General features: G+C 47.0%; 1 protein-coding gene across 1 annotated transcript in view; it reads left to right on the top strand.

Moving 5' to 3' along the window:
* The window catches only part of LOC129833008 (polycomb protein suz12-A-like), a 32,046-nt gene extending 5,399 nt beyond the window's left edge, over positions 1–26,647 (top strand). Inside the window, exons 4-16 of the mRNA XM_055897222.1 lie at positions 1,256–1,324; positions 2,922–2,971; positions 5,422–5,507; positions 5,679–5,922; positions 6,794–6,893; positions 7,580–7,685; positions 12,828–13,011; positions 15,343–15,434; positions 17,183–17,326; positions 17,512–17,669; positions 19,590–19,794; positions 20,223–20,302; positions 22,160–26,647. Coding sequence (XP_055753197.1) covers positions 1,256–1,324; positions 2,922–2,971; positions 5,422–5,507; positions 5,679–5,922; positions 6,794–6,893; positions 7,580–7,685; positions 12,828–13,011; positions 15,343–15,434; positions 17,183–17,326; positions 17,512–17,669; positions 19,590–19,794; positions 20,223–20,302; positions 22,160–22,568 — 1,927 coding nt within the window. The 3' untranslated portion in view covers positions 22,569–26,647. The remainder of the gene's footprint in view (positions 1–1,255; positions 1,325–2,921; positions 2,972–5,421; positions 5,508–5,678; positions 5,923–6,793; positions 6,894–7,579; positions 7,686–12,827; positions 13,012–15,342; positions 15,435–17,182; positions 17,327–17,511; positions 17,670–19,589; positions 19,795–20,222; positions 20,303–22,159) is intronic.
* The last annotated feature ends 800 nt before the right edge of the window (positions 26,648–27,447 follow it).

Genomic DNA, 27,447 nt, shown 5'->3' with positions numbered 1-27,447 from the left:
TCTTTCTGCCCGACGCATCCTACCGTCTGTCTTTCTGCCCATAACGCTTCCTACAGTCTGTCTTTCTGCCCGACGCCTCCTACCGTCTGTCTTTCTGCCCATAACGCATCCTACCGTCTGTCTTTCTGCCCATAACGCATCCTACCGTCTGTTTTTCTGCCCATAACGCATCCTACCGTCTGTCTTTCTGCCCATAACGCATCCTACCGTCTGTCTTTCTGCCCATAACGCATCCTACCGTCTGTCTTTCTGCCCATAACGCATCCTACCGTCTGTCTTTCTGCCCATAACGCATCCTACCGTCTGTCTTTCTGCCCATAACGCATCCTACCGCCTGTCTTTTTGCCCATAACGCATCCTACCGCCTGTCTTTCTGCCCATAACGCATCCTACCGCCTGTCTTTCTACCCATAACGCATCCTACCGTCTGTCTTTCTGCCCATAACGCATCCTACCGTCTGTCTTTCTGCCCATAACGCATCCTACCGCCTGTCTTTCTACCCATAACGCATCCTACCGTCTGTCTTTCTGCCCATAACGCATCCTACCGTCTGTCTTTCTGAAAGCTTGTTCTATTGCCAACATGACTAGCTAAGTTTTAAAATACGATATTAATACGATGTTAAGCTTTCACAAGGCTATTCAGGGAAACTGATGGTCATTTTGGTGCCCGTAGAAAGGAGTCATGAGTGCCTTCTGGTGCGTGTGGCGAGGTGACAAACCCGGCTCATTCTGAACGGAACAACCCAGGGTATGAGGCCATGTCATCTTGGAATGTTGAGCTCTGACGTCATGTATAGCGTGTTACTGTACAGACGCTGAGCTCTGACGTCATGTATAGCGTGTTACTGTACAGACGCTGAGCTCTGACGTCATGTGTAGCGTGTTACTGTACAGCCGCTGTTACAGTTTAGGAGATTATAAATACCCCAAAATCTGCCATTTCCACTCCATTTTCAAGGAGTGTATAGAGCTACACAGCCCCGTTCCTCATTGGGTTGAATTCATCCTCACTTTAAGATATTTATTTAAATTTAGTGGTGATGTCTGATTCTCCCACTTTCACACTTCCTGTCATGGATTTAACATCATTGGATGGTTGTAGGAGCCGTGGGTGGGGCCCTGTTCCAGCGTGGTTAAATCCTTGACGGGGAGTATACAACACAAGTGTGGAGAAGGACACAGCCTCAGATGTAGTCTAAATCCCCAGTGTGTCCTGTCTATTAACCCTGGGGGGTTCTCTGGGTGGGGTCAGGAAGTCCTCCAGGGTGGATCACCTGCTGTACAGAGTGGAGAAGAAGAGGGCTGAGCAGAAGACACACAGGTAAACAGACCATTATCTTCCAGAGCTGTGTTCCAATACTCACACTATTTCTGACAAATTGAGTATGTAGTTTGCTTATTAGTCATAGTATGGATATAGTTAGTATGACAAAGTTCCCGGATGTCGTACTACATTCGCCCAAATACGAAGTATACAAACAGTGGACACTATTTATGTGCCTTTAGGGCCAATAATGCAGTTCTTCAGAAAATGGGCGTGGCTTCACAACGTTTTCAGATTTGAAGTAAATGGCGGAAAATATGCAGCCTAAATCCAACGAGAGTGAATACAAATACATTCCTTTTAACTAACTATGACAAATGTTAACAAAATGTTGACCAATGTAATGACTTTTCAAATAAGTTATCTTACACGTTATGTTGGCTGACAATTTGTTAGCTACGCTGTCCTTACGAACCACATAGCATATCATTACAGCAGTATGTACCGGTATGTTAGCTACGCTGTCCTTACGAACCACACAGCATATCATTACAGCAGTGTGTACCGGTATGTTAGCTACTCTGTCCTTACGAACCACACAGCATATCATTACAGCAGTGTGTACCGGTATGTTAGCTACTCTGTCCTTACGAACCACATAGCATATCATTACAGCAGTATGTACCGGTACGTTAGCTACGCTGTCGTTACGAACCACACTCTGAATTTACAAACGGACAACACTCTGAATTTACGAAGGCCCGGGGCACACTCTGGCACTCCAGATTTGAATTTATGAACGCACCCGAGGTTGTAAAATGTCTAGTTAGTTATTTGTTATGCTAACAAGCTAGCAAGAGGTTGCATAGCAACAGCATCAACTTCTGGTAGACAGGTGAAGAGCTAGTACGCTCAACTGAAAGGATACCGTTTGTTTACAGTATACTAAAATGAACTGATAGTATATATTCATGTAGTATACAGTATGTTAGTATGGGTACTCATTAAGTAGGTAGTATACAGTATGTTAGTATGGGTACTCAAGTATGTAGTATACAGTATGCTAGTATGGGTACTCATTAAGTGTGTAGTATACAGTATGTTAGTATGGGTACTCATTAAGTATACAGTATGTTAGTATGGGTACTCATTAAGTACACAGTATGTTAGTATGGGTACTCATTAAGTATACAGTATGTTAGTATGGGTACTCATTAAGTATGTAGTATACAGTATGTTAGTATGGGTACTCATTAAGTATGAAGTATACAGTATGTTAGTATGGGTACTCATTAAGTATGTAGTATACAGTATGTTAGTATGGGTACTCATTAAGTATGTAGTATACAGTATGTTAGTATGGGTATTCGAACACAGCTCTGGTCTTTTTCCGTTAGGCCGCTGTTGATACAGTGATGATGTGGCTTACTACACTTTCCTTGTTGAAAGTTCTCCAGGCCAATGTCCTGTACTTGACCGTTGACTTGCAAAACAAAATGGGACTGTATCAATGGGTAAAATACCAAAATATCGTTTTATTATTGCTTTAACTCCCAAAGTGCTTGATATCCATAGTCCACAAAAAAAAACATTCACACCTGAAAAAATGAGATCTAAGGTCTTTTTGGTAACTCTTGTATAACTCTGTCCCCAGCCTGGCTTCACACCTGCAACTCACCTTCACTGGGTTCTTTCATAAAGTCGGTAAGTGTTGAACTTGATGTTTGTAGGGGTGGTAGTTGGTAAGTGTTTAACTTGATGTTTGTAGGGATGGTAGTTGGTAAGTGTTTAACTTGATGTTTGTAGGGATGATAGTTGGTAAGTGTTTAACTTGTTTGCAGGGACGATGGCAAATATCAATTTAATCAGATATCAAATGCACGTTATTAGTTTAAATCCTGATGGTTACTGTCTTCTTATTCCCTCTAATCCTGACGGTTACTGTCTTCTTATTCCACTCTAATCCTGACGGTTACTGTCTTCTTATTCCCTCTAATCCTGACGGTTACTGTCTTCTTATTCCCTCTAATCCTGGCGGTTACTGTCTTCTTATTCTCCTCTAATCCTGACGGTTACTGTCTTATTCCCTCTAATCCTGACGGTTACTGTCTTCTTATTCTCCCCTAATCCTGACGGTTACTGTCTTCTTATTCCCTCTAATCCTGACGGTTACTGTCTTCTTATTCCCCTCTAATCCTGACGGTTACTGTCTTCTTATTCCCTCTAATCCTGACGGTTACTGTCTTCTTATTCCCTCTAATCCTGACGGTTACTGTCTTCTTATTCCCTCTAATCCTGACGGTTACTGTCTTCTTATTCCACTCTAATCCTGACGGTTACTGTCTTCTTATTCCCTCTAATCCTGACGGTTACTGTCTTCTTATTCCCCTCTAATCCTGACGGTTACTGTCTTCTTATTCTCCTCTAATCCTGACGGTTACTGTCTTCTTATTCCCCTCTAATCCTGACGGTTACTGTCTTCTTATTCTCCTATAATCCTGACGGTTACTGTCTTCTTATTCCACTCTAATCCTGACGGTCACTGTCTTCTTATTCCCCTCTAATCCTGACGGTTACTGTCTTCTTATTCTCCTCTAATCCTGACGGTTACTGTCTTCTTATTCTCCTCTAATCCTGACGGTTACTGTCTTCTTATTCTTCTCTAATCCTGACGGTTACTGTCTTCTTATTCTTCTCTAATCCTGACGGTTACTGTCTTCTTATTCTCCTCTAATCCTGACGGTTACTGTCTTCTTATTCTCCTCTAATCCTGACGGTTACTGTCTTCTTATTTCCCTCTAATCCTGATGGTTACTGTCTTCTTATTCCCTCTAATCCTGACGGTTACTGTCTTCTTATTCTTCTCTAATCCTGACAGTTACTGTCTTCTTATTTCCCTCTAATCCTGACGGTTACTGTCTTCTTATTCTTCTCTAATCCTGACGGTTACTGTCTTCTTATTCCCCTCTAATCCTGACGGTTACTGTCTTCTCATTCTTCTCTAATCCTGACGGTTACTGTCTTCTTATTCTTCTCTAATCCTGACGGTTACTGTCTTCTTATTCTTCTCTAATCCTGACGGTTACTGTCTTCTTATTCTCCTATAATCCTGACGGTTACTGTCTTCTTATTTCCTCTAATCCTGACGGTTACTGTCTTCTTATTTCCTCTAATCCTGACGGTTACTGTCTTCTTATTCTCCTATAATCCTGACGGTTACTGTCTTCTTATTCTCCTATAATCCTGACGGTTACTGTCTTCTTATTTCCTCTAATCCTGACGGTTACTGTCTTCTTATTTCCTCTAATCCTGACGGTTACTGTCTTCTTATTCTTCTCTAATCCTGACAGTTACTGTCTTCTTATTTCCCTCTAATCCTGACGGTTACTGTCTTCTTATTCTTCTCTAATCCTGACGGTTACTGTCTTCTTATTCTTCTCTAATCCTGACAGTTACTGTCTTCTTATTTCCCTCTAATCCTGACGGTTACTGTCTTCTTATTCTTCTCTAATCCTGACGGTTACTGTCTTCTCATTCTTCTCTAATCCTGACGGTTACTGTCTTCTCATTCTTCTCTAATCCTGAAGGTTACTGTCTTCTTATTCTTCTCTAATCCTGACGGTTACTGTCTTCTTATTCTCCTATAATCCTGACGGTTACTGTCTTCTTATTCTCCTATAATCCTGACGGTTACTGTCTTCTTATTTCCTCTAATCCTGACGGTTACTGTCTTCTTATTTCCTCTAATCCTGACGGTTACTGTCTTCTTATTCTCCTATAATCCTGACGGTTACTGTCTTCTTATTCTCCTATAATCCTGACGGTTACTGTCTTCTTATTTCCTCTAATCCTGACGGTTACTGTCTTCTTATTCTCCTATAATCCTGACGGTTACTGTCTTCTTATTCTCCTATAATCCTGACGGTTACTGTCTTCTTATTTCCTCTAATCCTGACGGTTACTGTCTTCTTATTCCCCTCTAATCCTGACGGTTACTGTCTTCTTATTCCCCTCTAATCCTGACGGTTACTGTCTTCTTATTCCCCTCTAATCCTGACGGTTACTGTCTTCTTATTCCCCTCTAATCCTGACGGTTACTGTCTTCTCATTCTTCTCTAATCCTGACGGTTACTGTCTTCTTATTCCCTCTACAGAGAAGTCATCAGTAGCCTCAGAGAATGAGCAGACCTCTGTTTCGCTAGAGGTGCTGCTGGTTAAAGTCTGTCACAAGAAGAGAAAGGTAAGAGGGAGAGAGTGTGAGAGCATCTGCTAAATGACAAAAATGTAAACGTGTGTGTGTGTGTGCTGGCGCTCACACCTTATCTCATTTTATCCCTCTATCTCTCATCCTCTCTCTTCTTCCCACTCTCCCGTACACATTTCCACTCCCCCATTTCTCTCCCACCTCCAGGATGTGAGCTGTCCAGTGAAGCAGGTTCCTACAGGGAAGAAGCAGGTGCCTCTGAACCCAGACAGCAGCACTTCCAGCAGTCAGCCCAAGCCAGGCTCCTGTCCTTCTCTGGTGGTGTCCAGTAGTGAGTTTGATGCCAGCAACGGCCACACGGTCAAGTCCTACTCCCTGTTGTTCCGAGTGTCTGGACCAGGCAGGACGCAGCACAACGGACTGGTCAATGGACAGACCAATGAGAATATAGGTAGGCTTAGTGCTGGAGTTAGTCACACTACATGTCAGTAGGGTAGATGGCTGGTGGGGGGGAACTCCAGTCTTTGTGTTTCAGACATTACTGGATGGGTGTGTGTGTGTTAACCCCAGTCTTGTATTGGTTCAGAGGATGTGTGTGTTAACCCCAGTCTTGTATTGGTTCAGAGGATGTGTGTGTGTGTGTGTTAACCCCAGTCTTGTATTGGTACAGAGGATGTGTGTGTGTGTGTGAACCCCAGCCTTGTATTGGTACAGAGGATGTGTGTGTGTGTTAACCCCAGTCTTGTATTGGTACAGAGGATGTGTGTGTGTGTTAACCCCAGTCTTGTATTGGTACAGAGGGTGTGTGTGTGTTAACCCAAGTCTTGTATTGGTACAGAGGATGTGTGTGTGTAAACCCCAGTCTTGTATTGGTACAGAGGATGTGTGTGTGTGTTGTATTGGTACAGAGGATGTGTGTGTGTGTTGTATTGGTACAGAGGATGTGTGTGTGTGTTAACCCCAGTCTTGTATTGGTACAGAGGATGTGTGTGTGTGTTAACCCCAGTCTTGTATTGGTACAGAGGATGTGTGTGTGTTAACCCCAGTCTTGTATTGGTACAGAGGATGTGTGTGTAAACCCCAGTCTTGTATTGGTACAGAGGATGTGTGTGTGTGTTGTATTGGTACAGAGGATGTGTGTGTGTGTTGTATTGGTACAGAGGATGTGTGTGTGTGTTAACCCCAGTCTTGTATTGGTACAGAGGATGTGTGTGTGTGTTAACCCCAGTCTTGTATTGGTACAGAGGATGTGTGTGTAAACCCCAGTCTTGTATTGGTACAGAGGATGTGTGTGTGTTAACCCCAGTCTTGTATTGGTACAGAGGATGTGTGTAACAGGAAGAAGAGAAGCTCCACCGTCAGACAAGAAGAAGTGGGAGAAACAACGTTCGTAGCTCAGATGACTGTGTTTGATAAGAACAGGTACACACACACACACACACACACACACACACACACACACACACACACACACACACACACACACACACACACACACACACACAGGGTTGTGTTCTTTTGTTATTTGTCTTTCATTCTGTCACACACACTCTGTCTCTTTCTCATTCTCCCTCTCATACGCTGCACACGTCTCTGGCGGACTGTGGGGCTCGTTCCGCGTCTCTGGCGGACTGTGGGGCTCGTTCCGCGTCTCTGGCGGACTGTGGGGCTCGTTCCGCGTCTCTGGCGGACTGTGGGGCTCGTTCCGCGTCTCTGGCGGACTGTGGGGCTCGTTCCGCGTCTCTGGCGGACTGTGGGGCTCGTTCCGCGTCTCTGGCGGACTGTGGGGCTCGTTCCGCGTCTCTGGCGGACTGTGGGGCTCGTTCCGCGTCTCTGGCGGACTGTGGGGCTCGTTCCGCGTCTCTGGCGGACTGTGGGGCTCGTTCCGCGTCTCTGGCGGACTGTGGGGCGTGTTCCACAACAACTGCGGTGAAGAAATCACCTTCACAAAAACCGACTCACTCTGCATCACCGTTTTGTAGCTCTGGAAGATGGCCAATGTCCCTTCCTCCTTTCAGGCGTCTGCAGTTGTTGGACGGGCTGTATCTGTTGCTGTTAATGTGTGTGTGTGTGTGTGTGTGTGTGTGTGTGTGTGTGTGTGTGTGTAGGCGTCTGCAGTTGTTAGATGGAGAGTATGAGGTGTCTATGCAGCAGATGGTGGACTGTCCGGTCAACAAGAAGAGAGCCACCTGGGAAACCAACCTGGATGGAAAGGTGCGTGTGTGTTGTCACCAGACCAGAGTTTGGACTTCGGTACCAGGTTTAGTATCACGTTACTCAATACCAAAACGATACCAGTGTTGTCATGTGTTGCTGCCTTGCTATATTGTTGTCTTTGGTCTCTCTTTATGTAGTGTTGTGTTGTCTCTCTTGTCGTGATGTGTGTTTTGTCCTATATTTTTATTTAATTTATTTTTATTCCCAGCCCCCGTCCCCGCAGGAGGCCTTTTGCCTTTTGGTAGGCCGTCATTGTAAATAAGAATTTATTCTTATTAACTGACTTGCCTAGTTAAAAAATGTAAATAAATAAAAGGTATATTAACCAAAGTCCCAGAATGCCTCTTGATCCAGACAATTAACTCAGCTACTGCTCTGTTCAATAGTGAGGCATCTTAGAAGTTCAATATCATTACATTTTAAAATAGGAATGTGACAAATGTAAATACGTTTAAATAGCCATCTTTTAACAAATATTTTAAATGATGAATCATAAAATGATGTGAATTCACATTTCAAATAGGTCCTGCGTATGACCCACTAGTGGTAGTGGAATGATAGCTTTAGCTGTCAGCTAACATGGAAAGTTAGCCTACAAAGCTGGAAGCTACCGGTATCTTCTGTGCAGGCTAAGTGGAGATCTAACATGATGCAGCCCAGACTCCCAGTACAGGCTGAGTGGAGAGCTAACATGATGCAGCCTAGACTCCCAGTGCAGGCTGAGTGGAGAGCTAACATGATGCAGCCCAGACTCCCAGTGCAGGCTAAGTGGAGTGCTAACATGATGCAGCCCAGACTCCCAGTGCAGGCTGAGTGGAGAGCTAACATGATGCAGCCCAGACTCCCAGTGCAGGCTACGTGGAGAGCTAACATGATGCAGCCTAGACTCCCAGTACAGGCTAAGTGGGGAGCTAACATGATGCAGCCTAGACTCCCAGTACAGGCTGAGTGGAGAGCTAACATGATGCAGCCCAGACTCTCTGTACAGGCTAAGTGGAGATCTAACATGATGCAGCCCAGACTCCCAGTACAGGCTGAGTGGAGAGCTAACATGATGCAGCCCAGACTCCCAGTACAGGCTGAGTGGAGAGCTAACATGATGCAGCCCAGACTCCCAGTACAGGCTACGTGGAGAGCTAACATGATGCAGCCTAGACTCCCAGTACAGGCTGAGTGGAGAGCTAACATGATACAGCCCAGACTCCCTGTACAGGCTAAGTGGAGATCTAACATGATGCAGCCCAGACTCCCAGTACAGGCTGAGTGGAGAGCTAACATGATGCAGCCCAGACTCCCAGTACAGGCTGAGTGGAGAGCTAACATGATGCAGCCCAGACTCCCAGTACAGGCTACGTGGAGAGCTAACATGATGCAGCCTAGACTCCCAGTACAGGCTGAGTGGAGAGCTAACATGATACAGCCCAGACTCCCAGTACAGGCTGAGTGGAGAGCTAACATGATGCTGCCCAGACTCCCAGTACAGGCTGAGTGGAGAGCTAACATGATGCAGCCCAGACTCCCAGTACAGGCTGAGTGGAGAGCTAACATGATGCAGCCCAGACTCCCAGTACAGGCTGAGTGGAGAGCTAACATGATGCAGCCCAGACTCCCAGTACAGGCTGAGTGGAGAGCTAACATGATGCAGCCCAGACTCCCTGTACAGGCTAAGTGGAGATCTAACATGATGCAGCCCAGACTCCCAGTACAGGCTAAGTGGAGAGCTAACATGATGCAGCCCAGACTCCCAGTGCAGGCTGAGTGGAGAGCTAACATGATGCTGCCCAGACTCCCAGTACAGGCTGAGTGGAGAGCTAACATGATGCAGCCCAGACTCCCAGTACAGGCTGAGTGGAGAGCTAACATGATGCTGCCCAGACTCCCAGTACAGGCTGAGTGGAGAGCTAACATGATGCAGCCCAGACTCCCAGTACAGGCTGAGTGGAGAGATAACATGATGCTGCCCAGACTCCCAGTACAGGCTGAGTGGAGAGCTAACATGATGCAGCCTAGACTCCCAGTACAGGCTGAGTGGAGAGCTAACATGATGCAGCCCAGACTCCCAGTACAGGCTGAGTGGAGAGCTAACATGATGCAGCCCAGACTCCCAGTACAGGCTGAGTGGAGAGCTAACATGATGCAGTCCAGACTCTCAGTACAGGCTAAGTGGAGAGATAACATGATGCAGCCCAGACTCCCAGTACAGGCTGAGTGGAGAGCTAACATGATGCAGCCCAGACTCCCAGTGCAGGCTGAGTGGAGAGCTAACATGATGCAGCCCAGACTCCCAGTACAGGCTACGTGGAGAGCTAACATGATGCAGCCTAGACTCCCAGTACAGGCTGAGTGGAGAGCTAACATGATACAGCCCAGACTCCCAGTACAGGCTGAGTGGAGAGCTAACATGATGCTGCCCAGACTCCCAGTACAGGCTGAGTGGAGAGCTAACATGATGCAGCCTAGACTCCCAGTACAGGCTGAGTGGAGAGCTAACATGATGCAGCCCAGACTCCCAGTACAGGCTGAGTGGAGAGCTAACATGATGCAGCCTAGACTCCCAGTACAGGCTGAGTGGGGAGCTAACATGATGCAGCCTAGACTCCCAGTACAGGCTGAGTGGAGAGCTAACATGATGCAGCCCAGACTCCCTGTACAGGCTAAGTGGAGATCTAACATGATGCAGCCCAGACTCCCAGTACAGGCTAAGTGGAGAGCTAACATGATGCAGCCCAGACTCCCAGTGCAGGCTGAGTGGAGAGCTAACATGATGCAGCCCAGACTCCCAGTGCAGGCTGAGTGGAGAGCTAACATGATGCAGCCCAGACTCCCAGTACAGGCTACGTGGAGAGCTAACATGATGCAGCCTAGACTCCCAGTACAGGCTGAGTGGAGAGCTAACATGATACAGCCCAGACTCCCAGTACAGGCTGAGTGGAGAGCTAACATGTGGCTGCCCAGACTCCCAGTACAGGCTGAGTGGAGAGCTAACATGATGCAGCCCAGACTCCCAGTACAGGCTGAGTGGAGAGCTAACATGATGCAGCCTAGACTCCCAGTACAGGCTGAGTGGAGAGCTAACATGATGCAGCTCTGACTCCCAGTACAGGCTGAGTGGAGAGCTAACATGATGCAGCCCAGACTCCCAGTACAGGCTGAGTGGAGAGCTAACATGATGCAGCCCAGACTCCCAGTACAGGCTGAGTGGAGAGCTAACATGATGCAGCCCAGACTCCCAGTACAGGCTGAGTGGAGAGCTAACATGATGCAGTCCAGACTCTCAGTACAGGCTAAGTGGAGAGATAACATGATGCAGTCCAGACTCCCAGTACCGGCTACGTGGAGAGCTAACATGATGCAGCCTAGACTCCCAGTACAGGCTAAGTGGAGAGCTAACATGATGCAGCCTAGACTCCCAGTACCGGCTATGTGGAGAGCTAACATGATGCAGCCTAGACTCCCAGTACAGGCTGAGTGGAGAGATAACATGATGCAGCCCAGACTCCCAGTACCGGCTACGTGGAGAGCTAACATGATGCAGCCTAGACTCCCAGTGCAGGCTGAGTGGAGAGATAACATGATGCAGCCCAGACTCCCAGTACCGGCTACGTGGAGAGCTAACATGATGCAGCCCAGACTCCCAGTGCAGGCTGAGTGGAGAGCTAACATGATGCAGCCCAGACTCCCAGTGCAGGCTGAGTGGAGAGCTAACATGATGCAGCCCAGACTCCCAGTGCAGGCTGAGTGGAGAGATAACATGATGCAGCCCAGACTCCCAGTGCAGGCTGAGTGGAGAGCTAACATGATGCAGCCCAGACTCCCAGTGCAGGCTATGTGGAGAGCTAACATGATGCAGCCCAGACTCCCAGTACAGGCTGAGTGGAGAGATAACATGATGCAGCCCAGACTCCCAGTACAGGCTGAGTGGAGAGATAACATGATGCAGCCCAGACTCCCAGTACAGGCTGAGTGGAGAGATAACATGATGCTGCCCAGACTCCCAGTACAGGCTGAGTGGAGAGCTAACATGATGCAGCCTAGACTCCCAGTACAGGCTGAGTGGAGAGATAACATGATGCTGCCCAGACTCCCAGTGCAGGCTGAGTGGAGAGCTAACATGATGCAGCCCAGACTCCCAGTACAGGCTGAGTGGAGATCTAACATGATGCAGCCCAGACTCCCAGTACAGGCTGAGTGGAGAGCTAACATGATGCAGCCCAGACTCCCAGTACAGGCTGAGTGGAGAGCTAACATGATGCAGCCCAGACTCCCAGTACAGGCTAAGTGGAGAGCTAACATGATGCAGCCCAGACTCCCAGTGCAGGCTGAGTGGAGAGCTAACATGATGCAGCCCAGACTCCCAGTACAGGCTAAGTGGAGAGCTAACATGATGCTGCCCAGACTCCCAGTACAGGCTGAGTGGAGAGCTAACATGATGCAGCCCAGACTCCCAGTACAGGCTGAGTGGAGAGCTAACATGATGCAGCCCAGACTCCCAGTACAGGCTGAGTGGAGAGCTAACATGATGCAGCCCAGACTCCCAGTACAGGCTGAGTGGAGAGCTAACATGATGCAGCCCAGACTCCCAGTACAGGCTGAGTGGAGAGCTAACATGATGCAGCCCAGACTCCCAGTACAGGCTGAGTGGAGAGCTAACATGATGCAGCCTAGACTCCCAGTAAAGGCTGAGTGGAGAGCTAACATGATGCAGCCCAGACTCCCAGTACAGGCTAAGTGGAGAGCTAACATGATGCAGCCCAGACTCCCAGTGCAGGCTGAGTGGAGAGCTAACATGATGCAGCCCAGACTCCCAGTACAGGCTGAGTGGAGAGCTAACATGATGCAGCCCAGACTCCCAGTACAGGCTGAGTGGAGAGCTAACATGATGCAGCCCAGGCTCCCAGTACAGGCTAAGTGGGGCAGGCACGGTGCACTCCGTGGGGGACATCGACTGCGTTGATAAACAGATTTGATCCGTGAGACCCATTTGGCAGAAGTACCAAAAATAAAAATGATTGTATAAAAAAAGTACAGAAGTTTTGTACACTAGTGTGTAATTCCTCCTCTCTCTGAACAGACAGGAAGAGGTCAGCACTTCCCTTTACTCGTGTCTTTGTCTCTCTCTCCCTCCCCCACTTTCTGTAGCTCCTCCCTCCGTTTGAGACGTTCTCCAAGGGTCCTACTCTCCAGTTCACACTGCGTTGGACAGGCGAGCCCAGTGATAGGTCGACGGCCCCTGTGGCCAAACCCCTTGCCACGCGGAACGCTGACGCTAGCAGCCTGACCTCCGACCCTAGGCCCTGCTCCCTCAGACCCACTCAGACCGTAGGTGAGACACGGGCCGGACGACGCACGCGCACACAGACGGACTGTTGTAATCTGTAGAAGCTCACTGAATGGTGTCAATTTAAAGGGATACTTTAACATATACCATGTTTAAAGGGATACTTTAACATATACCATGTTAAAATGAATATCATTTTTATGTCTTTGCGTCCGGTATAAAGGAAGTTAGAGGTAGTTTTGTGAGCCAATGCTAACTAGCGTTAGCACAATGACTGGAAGTCTGTGATATCTGCTAGCGAAAATTAGTTAGCAATTGCGCCAGTGATAGTTAGCAACATCCTTCATACTGGACACCGAGAAATAAAAGTAGTATCCACGAGTTCATCTGATTTCTGGGGAAGCAGACAAAGGGCCTCATTACCAAAATCCAGAAGTATTCCTTTAAACATGGTATACGTTAAAGTATCCCTTTAAACATGGTACACGTTAAAGTATCCCTTTAAACATGGTGCACGTTAAAGAATCCCTTTAAACATGGTACACGTTAAAGTATCCCTTTAAACATGGTACACGTTAAAGAATCCCTTTAAACATGGTACACGTTAAAGTATCCCTTTAAACATGGTACACGTTAAAGTATCCCTTTAAACATGGTGCACGTTAAAGAATCCCTTTAAACATGGTACACGTTAAAGAATCCCTTTAAACATGGTACACGTTAAAGAATCCCTTTAAACATGGTACACGTTAAAGAATCCCTTTAAACATGGTACACGTTAAAGAATCCCTTTAAACATGGTACACGTATCCCTTTAAACATGGAACACGTTAAAGTATCCCTTTAAACATGGAACACGTTAAAGTATCCCTTTAAACATGGTACACGTTAAAGAATCGCTTTAAACATGGAACACGTTAAAGGATCCCTTTAAACATGGTACACGTTAAAGGATCCCTTTAAACATGGTACACGTTAAAGGATCCCTTTAAACATGGTGCACGTTAAAGAATCCCTTTAAACATGGTGCACGTTAAAGAATCCCTTTAAACATGGTGCACGTTAAAGAATCCCTTTAAACATGGTGCACGTTAAAGAATCCCTTTAAACATGGTATACGTTAAAGAATCCCTTTAAACATGGTACACGTTAAAGAATCCCTTTAAACATGGTACACGTTAAAGAATCCCTTTAAACATGGTATACGTTAAAGAATCCCTTTAAACATGGTGCACGTTAAAGAATCCCTTTAAACATGGTACACGTTAAAGCATCCCTTTAAACATGGTACACGTATCCCTTTAAACATGGTACACTTTAGGGCCTCCCGGGTGGCGCAGTGGTCTAGGGCACTGCATCGCAGTGCTAACTGCGCCACCAGAGTCTCTGGGTTCGCGCCCAGGCTCTGTCGCAGCCGGCCGCGACCGGGAGGTCCGTGGGGCGACGCACAATTGGCATAGCGTCGTCCGGGGTAGGGAGGGTTTGGCCGGTAGGGATATCCTTGTCTCATCGCGCTCCAGCGACTCCTGTGGCGGGCCGGGCGCAGTGCGCGCCAACCAAGGGGGCCAGGTACACAGTGTTTCCTCCGACACATTGGTGCGGCTGGCTTCCGGGTTGGAGGCGCGCTGTGTTAAGAAGCAGTACGGCTGGTTGGGTTGTGCTTCGGAGGACGCATGGCTTTCGACCTTCGTCTCTCCCGAGCCCGTACGGGAGTTGTAGCGATGAGACAAGGTAGTAATTACTAGCGATTTGGATACCACGAAAATTGGGGAGAAAATGGGATAATTTTTTTTTTTTTTAATTAAATTTAAAAAAACATGGTACACGTTAAAGGATCCCTTTAAACATGGTACACGTTAAAGGATCCCTTTAAACATGGTACACGTTAAAGGATCCCTTTAAACATGGTACACGTTAAAGAATCCCTTTAAACATGGTACACGTTAAAGAATCCCTTTAAACATGGTACACGTTAAAGAATCCCTTTTAAACATGGTACACGTTAAAGAATCCCTTTTAAACATGGTACACGTTAAAGAATCCCTTTTAAACATGGTACACGTTAAAGGATCCCTTTTAAACATGGTACACGTTAAAGGATCCCTTTAAACATGGTACACGTTAAAGGATCCCTTTAAACATGGTACACGTTAAAGAATCCCTTTAAACATGGTACACGTTAAAGAATCCCTTTAAACATGGAACACGTTAAAGAATCCCTTTTAAACATGGAACACGTTAAAGAATCCCTTTTAAACATGGAACACGTTAAAGAATCCCTTTAAACATGGTACACGTTAAAGTATCCCTTTTAAACATGGTACACGTTAAAGAATCCCTTTAAACGTGGTACACGTTTCCTCCCTCTCTCTGTAGCTGTGAAAGATTCCTTCAGCAGTACAGAATTTCAGATGAGACGAGAACACACACTTGAGGAACCAAGTGACAATCTACGCATTTTCTACCAGGTGAGAGGGAGAAACACATGTGTATTGTTGACTTCAGTGCAGATTGCATTGTGCAATCCATGTCTGAATCACAGTTGTGTTGTGCTTGTCTTTTGTTCTCTTGTTATGTGTCTGACTGGGGGGTGGATGGTATTAGAGACCTGGCCCTTTGTAACAGGTCTGACTGGGGGGGTGGGTGGTATTAGAGACCTGGTCCTTTATAACAGGTCTGACTGGGGGGTTATTAGAGACCTGGCCCTTTATAACAGGTCTGACTGGGGGCTGGGGGTTATTAGAGACCTGGTCCTTTATAACAGGTCTGACTGGGGGGTGGATGGTATTAGAGACCTGGCCCTTTATAACATGTCTGACTGGGGGGTGGATGGTATTAGAGACCTGGTCCTTTTATAACAGGTCTGACTGGGGGGTGTGGGTGGTGTTAGAGACCTGGTCCTTTATAACAGGTCTGACTGGGGGGGTGGATGGTATTAGAGACCTGGTCCTTTATAACAGGTCTGACTGGGGGGTGGATGGTATTAGAGACCTGGCCCTTTATAACAGGTCTGACTGGGGGGTGGATGATATTAGAGACCTGGTCCTTTATAACAGGTCTGACTGGGCGGTGGATGGTATTAGAGACCTGGTCCTTTATAACAGGTCTGACTGGGGGGTGGATGGTATTAGAGACCTGGTCCTTTATAACAGGTCTGACTGGGGGGTGGATGGTATTATAGACCTGGCCCTTTATAACAGGTCTGACTGGGGGTTATTAGAGACCTGGCCCTTTATAACAGGTCTGACTGGGGGGTTATTAGAGACCTGGTCCTTTATAACAGGTCTGACTGGGGGGTTATTAGAGACCTGGCCCTTTATAACAGGTCTGACTGGGGGGGGGTGGATGGTATTAGAGACCTGGTCCTTTATAACAGGTCTGACTGGGGGGTTATTAGAGACCTGGTCCTTTATAACAGGTCTGACTGGGGGGTGGATGGTATTAGAGACCTGGTCCTTTATAACAGGTCTGACTGGGGGGTGGGGGTTATTAGAGACCTGGCCCTTTATAACAGGTCTGACTGGGGGGGTGGATGGTATTAGAGACCTGGCCCTTTATAACAGGTCTGACTGGGGGGGTGGATGGTATTAGAGACCTGGGCCTTTATAACAGGTCTGACTGGGGGGGTGGATGGTATTAGAGACTTGGTCCTTTATAACAGGTCTGACTGGGGGGTGGATGGTATTAGAGACCTGGCCCTTTATAACAGGTCTGACTGGGGGGTGGATGATATTAGAGACATGGTCCTTTATAACAGGTCTGACTGGGGGGTGGATGGTATTAGAGACATGGTCCTTTATAACAGGTCTGACTGGGGGGTGGATGGTATTAGAGACCTGGTATTTTATAACAGGTCTGACTGGGAGGGGTGGATGGTATTAGAGACCTGGTCCTTTATAACAGGTCTGACTGGGGGGTGGATGGTATTAGAGACCTGGCCCTTTATAACAGGTCTGACTTGGGGTTATTAGAGACTTGGCCCTTTATAACAGGTCCGCATCCTGTTCCCTATATAGTGCCCTTCATTTGACCAGGGCCCATAGCTCACTATATAGACAATAGGGTCCCATTTGGTACAGTGTATTTAAGACTTGTCTGTCTATGATGGGGAGTGTCTTCGTTTCTACTGGCTCCTACTCTATGGTCAGACTGGCTGACCTTTTCTGTGGGATTACATAGTCTATATCCTTCTCTCTCTCTCTCCTTCTCTCTCTAGTTCCTGTATAACCACAACACACAGCAGCAGACCGAGGCTAGAGATGACCTCCACTGTCCCTGGTGCACTCTGAACTGTAGGAGACTCTACAGTCTCCTCAAACACCTCAAACTGGCCCACAGCAGATTCATCTTCAACTACGTGGTGAGAGCGAGACAGAGCGAGGGGAAGAGAGAGAGAGGGGGGTAATGTCAGGAGCTGTACATATTGTGTGTGTGTGTGTGGGGGGGGGGGGGTAATGTCAGGAGCTGTACATATTGGGGGCTGAATAAGGGCTAGTTATTAAACAGGTCCGTTGTGATTGACGTGTTCTATGACCTCCTCCCCAGCCCCACCCTAAAGGAGCGAGGATAGACGTGTCTATTAATGAGCGTTACGACGGGGCGTACGCTGGGAATCCTCAGGATATTCACAGTCAGCCCGGCTTCGCCTTCAGCAGGAACGGACCCGTCAAGAGATCCCCTGTCACACACATCCTCGTCTGCAGGTAACTGGGTACACACGTCTGGGTCTCTCTCACACTCACACACACACACACACACACACACACACACAGAGGTCTGGGCTCTGTGCAGGCCAGTCAAGTTCTTCCACATCGATCTTGACAAATCATTTCTGTGTGGACCTCGCTTTGTGTACGGGGACATTGTCATGCTGAAACAGGAAAGGGCCTTCCCCAAACTGTTGCCACAAAGTTGGAAGCACAGAATCGTCTAGAATGTCATTGTATCCTGTAGCGTTAAGATTTTCCTTCCCTTGAACTAAGGGGTCTAGTCCGAACCCATTATGAAGCTCCCGACGAGCAGTTCTTGTGCTGACGTTGCTTCCAGAGGCAGTTTGGAACTCGGTAGTGAGTTTTGCAACCGAGGGCAGACGATTTTTACACCCTACACGTTTCAGCCCCCGCCGGTCCCTTTCTGTGAGCTTGTGTGGCCTACCACTTCACAGCTGAGCCATTGTTGCTCCTAGACACTTCCACTTTACAATAACTGTACTTACAGTTGACCAGGGCAAATATTTGATGAACTGACTGACTTGTTGGAAAGGTGGCATCCTATGACGGTGCCACGTTGAAAGTCACTGAGCTCTTCAGTACTGGTCATTCTACTGCCAATGTTTGTCTATGGAGATTGCATGGCTGTTTGCTGACAGGTGTATAAAATCAAGCAACGGGTGTGGCTGAAATAGACCAATCCACTCATTTGAAGGGGTGTCCACATACTGCTGTGTATATAGTGTACCACAGACACAAAGTGAAAAATTGTCTTTATCCTATAAATTCCTGAAATCAAAAATGTGCTTTTTTAAAATTGAAGGTCAATGTTAGGCATAAGGTTAGCAGTGTGGGACCAATTCTTCCACCTCGGTGTCACAATCTTTTTCTTTTTTTTTCACGGTGTGATGCTGACCACGGGCCGCTGTAAGATTTTTTTCCAAAGTTAGAGCTGATTTGGAGAGAACCTCAAACCCAACTTTCAGAACAACATAATATTATAATTGATTTTAGAGTTTGTAATTTGGGAGTGTTTTCTTGGGGTTCTCTAAGTTACTGCTATATGTGTTTCTGGCATTGATAAATAAGTGCTGCTTTGAACATCCATCTTAACTCTCTTTCCCTCTCCTCTGTTCTCCTTCCTGTAGGATCTTTACCTCTCTCTTTCTCTCCTCTGTTCTCCTTCCTGTAGGATCTTTCCCTCTCCTCTGTTCTCCTTCCTGTAGGATCTTTACTTCTCTCTCTTTCCCTCTCCTCTGTTCTCCTTCCTGTAGGATCTTTCCCTCTCCTCTGTTCTCCTTCCTGTAGGATCTTTCCCTCTCTCGCTTTCCCTCTCCTCTGTTCGCCTTCCTGTAGGATCTTTCCCTCTCTCTCTTTCCCTCTCTGTTCTCCTTCCTGTAGGATCGTTACCTCTCTCTCTTTCTCTCTAACCCTCTTTTCTGTTCTCCTTCCTGTAGGATCTTTACCTCTCTCTTTCCCTCTCCTCTGTTCTCCTTCCTGTAGGATCTTTCCCTCTCCTCTGTTCTCCTTCCTGTAGGATCTTTCCCTCTCCTCTGTTCTCCTTCCTGTAGGATCTTTCCCTCTCCTCTGTTCTCCTTCCTGTAGGATCTTTACCTCTCCTCTGTTATCCTTCCTGTAGGATCTTTCCCTCTCCTCTGTTCTCCTTCCTGTAGGATCTTTACCTCTCTCTTTCTCTCTACCCCTCTTTTCTGTTCTACTTCCTGTTGGATCTTTACCTCTCTCTTTCTCTCTACCCCTCTTTTCTGTTCTCCTTCCTGTTGGATCTTTACCTCTCTCTCTAATTCCCCCTACCCATCTCCTCTCTTCCTGTAGGCTAAAGCATGTATGTATGCACAACGGTGTATGCAGATACAATTGACAGTCACTTACTAACCCCCCCCTCTCCTCCCCCAGACCTAAGCGTCTTCTCCCCCCCAGTCTGTGTGAGTTCCTGGAGGCTGATGGAGAAGGAGGAGAGGGAGACCAGCAGAGAATCATCCCTGGTCACAACCGCCTCTACTTCCGCTCAGACAGCTGTACCCCCAAAACACCCCAGGAGATAGATCACGACAGTGAGGATGAGACGGACCCCTTCTGGCTCCGAGAGAGGACCATCATGGTGAGAGACGCAAACACACACTGGGCAGGTAGATGCCGCACACGGTGAGATACACTGGGCGGGTAGCTACCCGCACACGGTGAGATACACTGGGCGGGTAGCTACCCGCACACGGTGAGATACACTGGGCGGGTAGCTACCCGCACACGGTGAGATACACTGGGCGGGTAGCTACCCGCACACGGTGAGATACACTGGGCGGGTAGCTACCCGCACACGGTGAGACACACTGGGCGGGTAGCTACCCGCACACGGTGAGACACACTGGGCGGGTAGCTACCGCATTACAGACTGTAGGTTTTAGGCCCATACACACCCAGGTTTACCATTACCATTACAGACTGTAGGTATTACAGAGCCACACTGACACTGGGTTTGGAGTCTCCAACTTGACTGTGGATCCACTCTGACTGTTGTTCTGTCTACAGCAAATCCAGGAGTTTACAGACGTGAACGATGGAGAGAAGGAGGTGATGAAGCTATGGAACCTTCACGTTATGAAGTATGGGTACGTACCCCACATTAAAGGCCTCGTTATACAGCCTTTGTTTAAAGCTTCATAAGACGTTGCTATGTGTCGTTCTCTGAAGCTTCATAAGACGTTGCTGTGTGTCGTTCTCTGAAGCTTCATAAGACGTTGCTGTGTGTCGTTCTCTGAAGCTTCATAAGATGTTGCTGTGTGTCGTTCTCTAGAGCTTCATAAGACGTTGCTGTGTGTCGTTCTCTAGAGCATCATAAGACGTTGCTGTGTGTCGTTCTCTAGAGCTTCATAAGACGTTGCTGTGTGTCGTTCTCTAAAGCTTCATAAGACGTTGCTGTGTGTCGTTCTCTAAAGCTTCATAAGACGTTGCTGTGTGTCGTTCTCTAGAGCTTCATAAGACGTTGCTGTGTGTCGTTCTCTAAAGCTTCATAAGACGTTGCTGTGTCGTTCTCTAAAGCTTCATAAGACGTTGCTGTGTGTCGTTCTCTAAAGCTTCATAAGACGTTGCTGTGTGTCGTTCTCTGAAGCTTCATAAGACGTTGCTGTGTGTCGTTCTCTAAAGCTTCATAAGACGTTGCTGTGTGTCGTTCTCTAAAGCTTCATAAGACGTTGCTGTGTGTCGTTCTCTAAAGCTTCATAAGACGTTGCTGTGTGTCGTTCTCTGAAGCTTCATAAGACGTTGCTGTGTGTCGTTCTCTGAAGCTTCATAAGACGTTGCTGTATGTCGTTCTCTAAAGCTTCATAAGACGTTGCTGTGTGTCGTTCTCTAAAGCTTCATAAGACGTTGCTGTGTGTCGTTCTCTAGAGCTTCATAAGACGTTGCTGTGTGTCGTTCTCTAGAGCTTCATAAGACGTTGCTGTGTGTCGTTCTCTAGAGCTTCATAAGACGTTGCTGTGTGTCGTTCTCTAGAGCTTCATAAGACGTTGCTGTGTGTCGTTCTCTAAAGCTTCATAAGACGTTGCTGTGTGTCGTTCTCTAAAGCTTCATAAGACGTTGCTGTGTGTCGTTCTCTAGAGCTTCATAAGACGTTGCTGTGTGTCGTTCTCTAAAGCTTCATAAGACGTTGCTGTGTCGTTCTCTAAAGCTTCATTAGACGTTGCCGTGTGTCGTTCTCTAGAGCTTCATAAGACGTTGCCGTGTGTCGTTCACTGAAGCTTCATAAGACGTTGCTGTGTGTCGTTCTCTAGAGCTTCATAAGACGTTGCCGTGTGTCGTTCTCTAGAGCATCATAAGACGTTGCTGTGTGTCGTTCTCTAGAGCTTCATAAGACGTTGCTGTGTGTCAGTGGAAAACACATTTTCCCACCAGAGATGTTTCCATCATATTGACTTGTTGGGGGATAAAAGGCTGTGTGTAATGATGTAGTGAACATAAAAATAACTTGCGGTTAAATTCCCATGTAGCGAATAAAAAAAATTCTAATGCATTTTCAACTGATGGTTTTGTCAGTAACATGTTGCCTTATATAGTGAATGTGCCCTCTGGTCTTGGCCCGTGCCCTCTAGCCAACAGCTGGCAGATACGGTGTGGGCTAAGCCTACATGATGAGATTATTATGGATAAGAGAGAGATTTCTTTTTGGGGGGGTCAAATGACAGCTAAGCATCGATCATCATGTCACCAGAATAAGACCCTCGATATTTATTGCAAAGGAGCATCAAGTTCATCCCTGTGAAGTTCAGGCCCAACGCTCTAACCACTAGGCTACCTGCCGCCCCAAATTAATTAGTATTAACTAGGCGGTCTAGACTAGAGGCTCCATAGTGTGTGTGGCGCAGGCTGACAGTTTGATGTCCCTACTCTAATCCCCCCCCCTCTCTGCCCCCCCATCTCTCTCTCTCCCCTCCTCTCTCTCTCTCCCCCCACTCTCTCTCCCCCCTCAGCTACATAGCAGATAACCAGATGAACGGAGCCTGTCTGGCGTTTGTGGAAGGTTGCGGTGTGTACATTGCCAGGAAGAACCTCTGTAGGAACTTCCTGTTACACCTGGTCAGCATGCATGACTTTAAACTGGTTACCACGACAACCATCAACCAGGCCATGACACGCCTCCGACACATCCAGCAGACCCAGCGGCAGGAAGGAGGAGAGGGGGATGGAGGAGAGGAGTGGGTGACAGCGCTGGAGTCTCCGTCTGAGCTGCAACCCGACTATGCCACATGTAATGATGACCACACGGATGGTAAGAGTAACCATGGTAATGGCCGCACGAATGGAAACGGCGATGGTGATGAAGCTGGTAGTTCTGTTGCTGTGGAAACATCCAGGCCGAGCAAGAGGCATAAGTTCTGAAGTACCCTCCTCCGGCCCTCTCCTGGAGGAGGGATAAGTATCTAAAATGATGCCCGGTGATTGGCTGTGGAAGAGGGTGTTGGTGGTGATTGGAGGGAATAAGAGAGACTCATGATGACATCATTCCAAACAAGCACTGGGGTGTTGGGTTTACTGTATAGAGGTGGTGGGCCAGAATCATTCAGTCAATTTGGACACACACACAAATACACACACACACACACATTGTCCCACTGGTTATAGCAGGGAAACCTTCATCTAGTGTTTTCCTATGTCTGGTTATTCAGTCTAGCTTGTTGTCATTAGACTAATGTTACAGTGACCATGAGTTGTGTAAACACATCACTTCAGCAATAACTTAGTCTGAGTCCCAACTGGCACCATATTCCGTTATACTAGTGTGCACTACTTTTCATCAGGCCCTGCTGTAGACTAGCATTCTGTCCAGGGGGTGTACATCAAGCTGTCTGCTATAGACTAGCATTCTGTCCAGGAGGTGTACTTGTACATCAAGCTGTCTGCTGTAGACTAGCATTCTGTCCAGGGGGTGTACTTGTACATCAAGCTGTCTGCTATAGACTAGCATTCTGTCCAGGGCGTGTACTTGTACATCAAGCTGTCTGCTGTAGGCTAGCATTCTGTCCAGGAGGTGTACTTGTACATCAAGCTGTCTGCTATAGACTAGCATTCTGTCCAGGGCGTGTACTTGTACATCAAGCTGTCTGCTGTAGACTAGCATTCTGTCCAGGAGGTGTACTTGTACATCAAGCTGTCTGCTGTAGACTAGCATTCTGTCCAGGGGGTGTACTTGTACATCAGCTGTCTGCTGTAGACTAGCGTTCTGTCCAGGGGGTGTACTTGTACATCAAGCTGTCTGCTATAGACTAGCATTCTGTCCAGGAGGTGTACTTGTACATCAAGCTGTCTGCGATAGACTAGCATTCTGTCCAGGGGGTGTACTTGTACATCAAGCTGTCTGCTGTAGACTAGCATTCTGTCCAGGGGGTGTACTTGTACATCAAGCTGTCTGCTGTAGACTAGCATTCTGTCCAGGAGGTGTACTTGTACATCAAGCTGTCTGCTGTAGACTAGCATTCTGTCCAGGAGGTGTACTTGTACATCAAGCTGCCTCACTACAGAAGCAGGAGGTGGGCTCCTGCCCTCTGGGCCGTTCTGGCTGTTACAAGGCTTACTTAGTACTTTCGTCCGCGGCCCATAGGGCTCTATATAGATCAGTGGTTCCAAAACTGTTTCACTCAGGCCCCTCTTCCAGCATTGGGGAACATCCATTTCTATGGGCACAAGCACTGTTCATACCCCTAAAATGTTGCAGATGTAAAGCTTATTTCTTTGCAATTCTATACATTTTGCCATGTCTAATGTATATTCATGTGACAAAAAAATGAATGTCTACGGGCTAAAAAGGCGTTTAAAAAAAAAAGTTCGCTGACGTGGGCTAGTTGATCTGGACATTTCTGACAAGTTCTAAATATCTCTAAGAAATGCAATGGCTGACATGACAAAGAGGAAGTGATGATGCAACAACCAGTTTCTACACGTCATCTTGAGCATTCTATTACAACTTTCAAGAGCAAGTTGAAAGCTGGACTGAGGTCCCGCTAGGGGGGTGCGCCCCACAGTTTGGGAACCACTGATGTATGGAATAGGATACCATCAGTACTGTGTCCATCCTCACTGGTTCATCAGTAGTGTGTCCATCCTACTTTAGCACCCGTCTTGTCTCAGGTGCCTGTTTGAGACAGACGTGGGTGTCTGTGCACTAGATAGGGAATAGGGTGCCATTTGGGATATTTGCTTTGGGACAAACTCGTTAAAAAAAAAATATATAGTTCAGTATAGAGACGAACCGAAAAGACTTGGGATGGACTACCTGAACAATATAAACGCTTGTTTTCTTTTGCTAAACGTTTTGCTACAGTGTGCACTAATGAATACAACCCTGATGACGGACAGACTCTGCTGAAATGTATTGTTGTTGTTTTTACAAGGGGAATGGTTGGTTGTATGATGATGCATTCTGAATTTGAACATTTGATTGTTATATGTTTATTACTATGGTGGCCATTTTGAGGCTAAACTTGAGGACGGTACGCTGGTCTGAAGTCCAGCTCTTGGAAACAGGGTTGTTGGACCAGAAGGTGTCTGGCTCAGGGTAGAAAGATCACTTTACCCACAATCCTAAACTAAATGTGTATTGCTATCAGACCTCTGTTTAAATACTATTTGGAGTCTTTAACGTTTGCTCTAGCCTGCCTGGAGTGCTAGATGGGAGGGGAGTTGCAGTTTTGGGACAATTCTTTTGGTCCATTTTAAGCCAGGCAAGCTCAATCAAGCACAGATAAAGTATTTGAACCCAGGTCTGGTTACCAGTCAGTCAGGATCCACTGGTGCTACTAGACAGATGATTCAGGCCCTCAGCGAGCGCTGATCACAGTCATCTGTAACCTTTTTGAGGTTGTCGGGTCATTAGGTCACGGTTCAGTTACACTGTATGAGCACATTCATCATCAAGCTGAAACCGTGCAGCACCCCGAATGGCTCCCTATATAGTACACCACTTTTGACCAGGGTCCATAGGGTAGTGCACTACTTAGGGAATAGGGTGCCATTTGGGACGTACTCTTACTATGTTGGACTAATTTGGCAAGGTCAGTGTTGACGTCTTCAGAAAGGTGACGTGTTGACTTGCGAGACATAAACTATAGTAAGTATTACAGTGGGGGAGTAAAATGTTGAGTTTCCTGACCAAAGGGAGTTTGGATCTGCTGCAGATTTTCTATTTTCCTCACCTGTGAAACTGTCCTAAATATCATATTATTTCCTATATATAGTGTACCATAGGGCCCTGGTCAAAAGTAGTATGGACCACAGGAGGTTGGTGGCACCTTTAATTGGGGAGGACGGGCTCGTGGTAATGGCTGGAGCGGAATGGTATCAAACACGTGATTTCCATGTGTTTGATACCATTCTATTGGCTCCGTTCCAGCCATTATGAGCCGTCCTCCCCTCAGCAGCCTCCACTGGTATGGGCCCTGGTCAACAGGAGTGTGGGCCCTGGTCAACAGGAGTGTGGGCCCTGGTCAACAGGAGTGTGGGCCCTGGTCAACAGGAGTGTGGGCCCTGGTCAACAGGAGTGTGGGCCCTGGTCAACAGGAGTGTGGGCCCTGGTCAACAGGAGTGTGGGCCCTGGTCAACAGGAGTGTGGTCCCTGGTCAACAGGAGTGTGGTCCCTGGTCAACAGGAGTGTGGTCCCTGGTCAACAGGAGTGTGGTCCCTGGTCAACAGGAGTGTGGTCCCTGGTCAACAGGAGTGTGGTCCCTGGTCAACAGGAGTGTGGGCCCTGGTCAACAGGAGTGTGGGCCCTGGTCAACAGGAGTGTGGGCCCTGGTCAACAGGAGTGTGGGCCCTGGTCAACAGGAGTGTGGGCCCTGGTCAACAGGAGTGTGGGCCCTGGTCAACAGGAGTGTGGGCCCTGGTCAACAGGAGTGTGGGCCCTGGTCAACAGGAGTGTGGGCCCTGGTCAACAGGAGTGTGGGCCCTGGTCAACAGGAGTGTGGGCCCTGGTCAACAGGAGTGCACTATATCGGAAATAGGGTGTCATTTCAGATGGATCCTTTGCTTCTCCAGTGATGGGGTGGATCTTTGCAGGTGTCAACGTGAATTGCAATCAATCAGGACCCAAACAAAGGAAGCTGTTCCTACGTTCTGTACTGTACCTGTGTGCAGTATGTTGACTAGGGTCATGTTCATTTGGCACAAAACGTTAGAAAGCACTCAAACGAGGAAGTTGGAGGTACTATCTGTACTAATACAATAAAACTTGTCTTCTGTTGCAAAATGTTTTGCTACAGTGCGCCTCAATGAACATGACCCAGGTTTGTGTATACGTCACTTCAGGGGAAAAAGAGCAACATTTTGCTCTGGCGAACCCAGATAAGAAAAACAGGACTTTGTGCACCAACATCCTAAAACCAGCTGGACGTTGGGAATTTAGTAATAAAGGAGTCATAGAAAATGTTTTCTATTTAAAAGAATAAAGATGTTTTGTACTATTACCATTAACGTCTCATATGGTTTTAATTGAATGGATACGGTTCTAACACTGCTGGTCACGTTACGGTTCTAACACTACTGGTCACGTTACTGTAACTATCTCATGGATACGGTTCTAACACTGCTGATCACGTTACGGTTCTAACACTACTGATCACGTTACTGTAACTATCTCATGGATACGGTTCTAACACTGCTGATCACGTTACTGTAACTATCTCACGGATACGGTTCTAACACTTGGTTACTGTAACTATCTCATGGATACGGTTCTAACACTTGGTTACTGTAACTATGTTATGGATACGGTTCTAACACTACTGGTTACTGTAACTATCTCATGGATACGGTTCTAACACTTGGTTACTGTAACTATCTCATGGATACGGTTCTAACACTTGGTTACTGTAACTATCTCATGGATACGGTTCTAACACTACTGGTTACTGTAACTATCTCATGGATACGGTTCTAACACTACTGGTTACTGTAACTATCTCATGGATACGGTTCTGACACTACTGGTTACTGTAACTATCTCATGGATACGGTTCTAACACTACTGGTTACTGTAACTATCTCATGGATACGGTTCTAACACTACTGGTTACTGTAACTATCTCATGGATACGGTTCTAACACTACTGGTTACTGTAACTATCTCATGGATACGGTTCTAACACTACTGGTCACGTTACTGTAACTATCTCATGGATACGGTTCTAACACTACTGGTTACTGTAACTATCTCACGGATACGGTTCTAACACTACCGGTTACTGTAACTATCTCATGGATACGGTTC

This window comes from Salvelinus fontinalis, chromosome 2 (genome assembly GCF_029448725.1).
Source record: "Salvelinus fontinalis isolate EN_2023a chromosome 2, ASM2944872v1, whole genome shotgun sequence".
NCBI classification, from domain to species: domain Eukaryota; kingdom Metazoa; phylum Chordata; class Actinopteri; order Salmoniformes; family Salmonidae; genus Salvelinus; species Salvelinus fontinalis.
This window is presented reverse-complemented; position numbering and strand designations above follow the sequence as displayed.